Consider the following 6,854-nt stretch of genomic DNA (forward strand, 5'->3'; position numbering starts at 1 on the left):
AAGGATTTAGTCTCAAATAATCAGGAATGACGTGAAAGCAATAACTCAGATGAATGTGCTCGGGTTTCTCATTACCACATACTGGATACACAATACCTGTTCCAAAAAACACTATCACTAAAGGAAAATATACTGATATAGAATAAATAATAAGCTGAACTTTATTTTGTGGAAGGAGTATTTAATCTAATGGCTCTGAGAGGGAAAGGAAACCCAACACAACAAACCCTCATAATGAAATACAAGTGTTCCTGTAAGGCAGGTTTATTTAAAGCACCTCCAACACGAGGCGATTCAAAGTGCGTCACACAACTGAAGACATGAGGACATGATGCAGCAGGTCATTCAGAAGCAGAGGCACTCAAACAAACATGAAACCAGCTGATATAGAACAGCTCCGGTCTTCACCACATGAATAACAGCGACTGTGCATCGTGAGGTGAGCAGAGTTCAGTGCAAAGCAAACAGGGAGTCTTCAGTCTGGATTCAAAAGGACCTGCAGGTTTCTGGGCTTTGGTCCAGATATTTGGAGAGTAATAACTAAGATAATGTTTAAGAGTTTATACGCAGAGTTATTTAATGTAACTGTAAACTAGGCTCAGCGTCCACTCGTCAATAAGTCAATAAAGATCCTGGAGGTGATTTTCTGCAAGATGTCTATCAAATAAACAATGTTCCAACTTCTACATGTGGTGATGTACATTTAATACATAACTCACTGTTGAAGTGTTTGGGATAAATCCTGAATGAATTCACTGACTTCAGAAGTTTAGTTTTCCTGAAATGTGAAAGAAAATGGAATTACAACTTTCTAATTGTTTAACTTTAGTATACGTTTTCTTTGTGTCTGCATATCTTATTCGTACTGAGCATTAGCTGCTAATGCTAATTGTGGTGGCGTTTTAATCCTTGTCTACAATTTAATAGCCACCTCTATCGGGGTTGTGGGTTTTGACACGCCTCTCTTTGTTTTCAAACAACTCAGCGGAGATCGTAGTTGAATCAGATGCGCTGTATTCCTTGATCCACACGGAACATCCAGGAGGACACATGTCTTCGCTTCATAGTAACTCAAAGTTTATCTCCAACAGAACAAAAAAAAAAAGGTCAAAAGACTTTTCCATTTCCCCATCTCATCAACATCAGCTGTGTCCTATCAATCTACCATATATAGGCATACAGCCGTGCACGTGATACTGACGCACGTAACAAATAAGTGAGCCTTCAATTAATACATTTTAAACCATAGTATGACTCACAAAAATACCTTTAGACGGTGAGTTTAATCTAATTTATATTATCATCAAGCCTAAACTATCAGACAATAATAAGTCAATGAAAATGGCTCCAACACTAACAGAACACTGCTTCAGAAATAAAGGGAATAATATTGCATGTGCACGATATCAGTCAATACATGATTACACTGAGTTAAAAACATGGCGTTCCTCAGGGAAGCGTTCTGGGTCCTCCACTGTTTCAGAACTGATGCTCCGTGGTGACAGCAGACATGACATCATCGTAGTCATCGTCCAATCCCTGCTCAGCGTGGGTGGGCGGAGTCGGGTCACTTCCTGTTGTCAGAAGGAACATGTAGAAAAGGTATTAAGAGTTTTGGTGGATATTAAATCCCTTTAGATCAGGGGGGTCCAAACTGTTTTCACGAGGGCCGCATACAGAAAGATATACGAAGGGTGGGCCGCTCTCTCGAGGTTTATTACCTCGTAAGTTCAGTCAGTAAAACCAATCAAATGTAGGTAAATGGTGCTGTGAGGGTTTAGCTCATCCCTTAAAGCAGATCCTCAGAGTGATTATAACAAGAGGAAATATGAAGGTTTATTTCAAGCTTGTTACGGAAATAAGTCATTGGGCTTTTTTCTTATCAACTAAGATTTGTTAGAAAATGTTTCCAACTTGAATTGAATGAATCTATTTGAAAAGTGGTCTCATTAACACATGAATACTACTGTGTACTGTATGTTTACATTTATATTTAAGAAGTACAACATAAGACAAGCACACGTTTCATTTGTGGGCAATATTCCATTATACTTTTTGAATTTGCTGAGGGCCGATTCAAAAAGGTCCGCGGGCAGCATTTGGTCCCTGGGCCGTAGTTTGGACACCCCTGAGTTAGATGTGCAAGCTGAGAGAAGTTACCTCTGGCCCTCTCTCGATATATAGACACCATGAGGAAAGTGGAGATGCAGTACGGGCAGAAAACCACCAGGTGGCAGATCACCCTGAACACAAGGTGGAGGGAGGAGGCAGGAGGTGCAGAGGAGGCTGTGGGCGGGTCCATGGTCGTGGAGAAGGAGGAGGTGGGCGGCCTTGTGGTCGTAGGAGGTTTTCCTGCAGAGAGCATCACACCTGGTCAGGTGAACATCTGAAGCAACGAGTCCTGAAACCAAAGCAAAGCTCCTCACCTGAGACAGACAGCCGGCTCCATGCAGACTCTTTACCCTGGAAGCTACACTTGTAGAGGCCTTCATCAGACCTGGAGACATGGAGGAGGGTCATGTGACCATCAGGCTCAGTCCTGATGGAGACGCCATCTTTGAAGAAATGAGCAGAGGGGGGGTCGGCCATCTTTGTTCTGCAGGTCAGAGTGACGTCATCTCCCTCCGTCACAGGGAGGGCAGGACTCTGCAGGATCACTGATCCACCTGATCCACCTGAACACGGAGCCAGATGCAGAATGAAGGTGATCAGTAACTTACACATGGCAGAGATTATGAATGAACCCACTACCTGCCAAGTGAGGCTGTTGCGTAGCTAACTGAAAAGCTAACGTTAGCACGCTGAAGTCTGAAACGCCCTGTAGAACAATGGACTTTACTCACGTTAAAATACACTTTACAAAATAACGTAACAAACCTCACAAAGTATCAGTTATAACGACGTTGGACAATGTGACTATATGGCGTCAGTTAGCTTAGCATACGTAGATCCTTTCCTCAATCTGAACTTCATCAACTCTGAAACTCTCCATCCAGACCTTCACTAATGATTAGTAACATATAATTAAATAAAAAGTGCTTTTAATAATAATATCCATCAATATTAATAATTAATAACTAGGAAAATACTTTATTATATATATGAGTCCAGTGAGAAGAACGATCATTTATCGTCTTACCATCCAAAGCTAACTCTATATTTCTGATATTATAGAAGGAAATAAAATGTATAAATATGTGTTAGTCCCTAAAGTATGAGACTGTACTGAGGAGTATCTAGTGGATGATAGTGTGTGTGAGAATGTGTGTTCTGCACCCTGTGGTTAGCACAGCTTCCTCTTTCTGATGAACTTCTTAGAGTGTTTTTAGTATTGATGAGGAAACAGAGAGGCTGATCTTACCGGAGACGGTGATGGTGACGGTGTCACTGGTGGATCCCCCTGTGGACTCACACCAGTACTCTCCACTGTCCACAGGGTCAGTGTAGCCGATGGCACAGGAGGAACCAGCAGGTGTTCCCCAGACTCCACACTCAGCTCTTATTTCCTTGCTCGTGTTTCTCCTCACAGTCCATCCCTCAGAGGCGTCCTCACATCTCAGAGAGACACGTTCTCCTGCAAACACCTGAGAGCTGCTGGGAGTCACCGTCAGACGAGCTGCAGGGAGGAAGAGTTATAAAACACTGAAGAAGAAGAAGAAGAAGAAGAAGAAGAAGAAGAAGAAGAAGAAGAAGAAGAAGAAGAAGAAGAAGAAGAAGAAGAAGAAGAAGAAGAAGAAGCCACTGATAGGTTCACTGATGACTCTAACATGCATAGTTCAGTGTGAGGACAGAAGAGAGATCAGTGACTCTGACACTAAGTGGTGCATCAGGTGGACAGAGACTCAGCTCTGAGTGAGAGACGGAGGAAGTGTACTGACCTTGGTGAGTGAGAGACGGAGGAAGTGTACTGACCTTGGTGAGTGAGAGACGGAGGAAGTGTACTGACCTTGGTGAGTGGAGCCGCTCAGCAGGGAGGTGAGCACTGAGGAGAAACCACAGGGTGAGCTTACTGCGACACACAGGACACTTCCACAGGTCTGGATGCTGCTCTTAGAACACATGCATGTAGTGCAAAGTTAGCACGAGCCAGACTGGATAGAAGTTGAGGAAATACCAGACTTTCTTTCAGCACTTGAATGCACCACAACAATCATCTGAGTGCAGTTCCTCCTGAACGAAGCAGACAGGAAAGAGAGGTCCATCTCCCGGACTCTGGATGCTTGTTGTGCAGCTCAGTGGACTCTCACATGTGTTCTGATGTCTGAACGTCTTCCCTCATGCTAACAGTATAAAGATTGTACTTACAGACGAGGCGTTGAAGACTTGTTGGATCCATTGTACCTCTTTGTGATGTGGCATCAAACTGTTTCTCTGACAGGAGCCCACACAGCGTTTCCTTCCTGTCACCGCTTCCTCCAACCACTCTGAACACCTTTTGAAACACATCTAGAACCCTTCAGGTGATCAGTGGTACTCTTAGCTGCAAGGCTTCTGCGGTTAATACAAATATATAGCTTCCACTCAAGTTAGACTCAGAGAATGCTCTCTCAGTCGGAGTGAACACGACAACACAAGAGGCACAACTCAACAGTCCAGCGTTTATTGAAGCAAACTAAGATTCTCTTTATGTTTCTGTTTGATGATAAACGTTAAATAATTGTAATAATTGTGTCGGCATCTTCCCCACAGGTTGACCACCTCTGTCTCTGAATGGGCTGCAACATGGGAATTGTAGTCTTGTATTCACCGTGCAGTGCACGAGGTCGCCACTAGATGGCGATATGACTTTGACCAGAACAAAAGCCTGGCTCTCAAACTTCCTCTTATTATAATAATGTAAAATGATCTTAATAATAAACAACACTTTTCATATTAAAAGTGTTTTTGTGTATATAAGTCTTAACATTCATGGATCATACATAATCCGTGTATCTACCGTCTAATTGTTTTTCTTTATTAAAACACGTAAACGGAAGAGCGTCTGAGAGGCGTCTTTGCTTTTTACCTTACTAAATGGTCTAATGAGGGTTGGGTTAGCGAGGGGTGGGGCCAAACTCACGGAATTGATTTCAAAACAAAAGCACTCGTAAACTCCATCATTCAGACCGCAAAGCGGACGAAGTAAGCTAAGTGTGTTTTTTTTAAATGTAATAGCTGGCTGTAATAAAAATAACTGGGAGCAAGGACACATCTGGAGTTCTGTCGGACAGACCTGAAGTCGCAGGTTTGATTCACATTCTTCTGCCAGTTTAGTTTGTAAATCCAACTGCTCCCCTCGTTGTTCCAGCTGCTCCCCTCGTTGTTCCAGCTGCTCCCCTCGTTGTTCCAACTGCTCCCCTCGTTGTTCCAGCTGCTCCCCTCGTTGTTCCAGCTGCTCCCCTCGTTGTTCCAACTGCTCCCCTCGTTGTTACAGCTGCTCCCCTCGTTGTTCCAGCTGCTCCCCTCGTTGTTCCAACTGCTCCCCTCGTTGTTCCAACTGCTCCCCTCGTTGTTCCAACTGTTCCCCTCGTTGTTCCAACTGCTCCCCTTGCACATCAGGCTCGTGTTGAATATCCAGCGCTGCAGCCCTCTCGATTAAAGCCGCCCTTTCTGCCTGGGCTTTCATTCGAGCAGAAGAGGTAGATGGTGCATGTGATGAACCAGTTTTGTGTTTTGACTGAGGGTGTGATGTTTTTGAAACGCTGTCATCAGGTCCGATGTCCTCCGAGTCCGCCCTCAGATAACCACACATTTACATCTTGCATAAATCCATCAAATATTTGCATCTTTCCTTGCAGCCACTGCCTTTCCATTTCTTCTTCAGGGTCAGTAAATGATTTATGAATTTCCTTTAATTCATCACACAACTTCATAAAGTCAACCAAATGGTAACTGCATTTCCTTTGCATTGTCTTTAGAGTTCATACGCTATTTCAGTCTTTGCATTCACTTCTTTACTTGTTTGTAGCTGAAGTTTCTTGCTTTTTGACAGTTTACAAAGAACAATTCCAATCCTTTGGCAGTGTGAGTGATAATCCTTTTCTCTCTCACAGATTGCAGTCCAACAGCGCCATCTTGTGACGTGACGTCAGATTTCACAGACATGATTAATGTTCACTGTTCCTTTAAGTTTCGTTTTCTCTTCTCCGTTAGCGACAGCGCGCTGTTTCAAACAGCTGACATCGTTGCAGCATTAAAACCATTTACTAAGCCATTGTCCAATACAGCTTAATGTCTCCTATACAATCCTCTTATCCTGCCGCACAGTGCACATACCCGGCCGCTTTCCCAGTCTTGGCTCTCAGCCTCTCCGGTGAGCGCAGGTGGGAACAATCTCCAGCTGATTGTGGCATGTGCAGCTGATCCGAGATGACGATGTCGATTGTGCAATAATCCAATTGTTTGTTTCCGGTGAAAACGATCCTTAATCCATGTGAAGTGATTCTTATTGTCCAGTTTCACTCATAGAGTGCGATTCCACTTAATGTAATGGCAATTTTCTTTTCCTATGTCCTATATATTTTTGCCATTACTTCACAGAAGGGCTGAAGAGCGATCCAGACGCAGACAGATGACCGGATCCTTAGGTGCAGTTTGAACCCTTCATCCGTGCATTTGAAAGAGGAATAGAGCGGAAAACTGATGATGTGACTGCTAAACATATATCCCCAATCTGATCAATGATGACATGTATAGCCGCATGTCATCATTTCAGCTGGTTGTCTTGGTGGTGCCCAGCACACAATGTGGGCTTCGTAAATAATTGGACAGCCTTCTGGGGAGAACCTGGTCTGATTAAGAGAGACGGCATTCACCCTACTTTGGAAGGTGCAGATCTCATTCTCAAACATTTCAGGGCTTTGTGGACTTAATCC

General features: G+C 43.6%; 1 protein-coding gene across 1 annotated transcript; it reads right to left on the reverse strand.

Annotated features, from left to right (window-relative positions):
• Positions 1-248: 248 nt before the first annotated feature.
• On the reverse strand, positions 249-5,401 carry LOC117441985 (Fc receptor-like B). Its single transcript, XM_034077981.2, has 7 exons — positions 5,213-5,401; positions 4,306-4,432; positions 3,947-3,982; positions 3,362-3,616; positions 2,427-2,675; positions 2,161-2,352; positions 249-1,574 (listed from the first exon to the last, which is right to left on the reverse strand). Exons 2-7 carry the CDS (start codon positions 4,334-4,336, stop codon positions 1,480-1,482), a joined length of 858 nt encoding a protein of 285 aa, XP_033933872.1. The 5' UTR covers positions 4,337-4,432; positions 5,213-5,401; the 3' UTR covers positions 249-1,479.
• Between the last annotated feature and the right edge of the window lie 1,453 nt (positions 5,402-6,854).

Source organism: Pseudochaenichthys georgianus, unplaced genomic scaffold (assembly GCF_902827115.2).
Source record: "Pseudochaenichthys georgianus unplaced genomic scaffold, fPseGeo1.2 scaffold_2251_arrow_ctg1, whole genome shotgun sequence".
NCBI lineage: Eukaryota > Metazoa > Chordata > Actinopteri > Perciformes > Channichthyidae > Pseudochaenichthys > Pseudochaenichthys georgianus.

Excerpts from the sequence above, each read along its gene's own strand:
- LOC117441985 (XM_034077981.2), bottom strand. The coding sequence starts at position 4,336 with ATGGATCCAACAAGTCTTCAACGCCTCGTCT. Across the intron at positions 3,617-3,946 it reads GAGCGGCTCCACTCACCAAG|CTCGTCTGACGGTGACTCCC; the intron begins GTCAGTACACTT and ends TCCTCCCTGCAG. Across the intron at positions 2,353-2,426 it reads GAGCCGGCTGTCTGTCTCAG|GAAAACCTCCTACGACCACA; the intron begins GTGAGGAGCTTT and ends TGCTCTCTGCAG.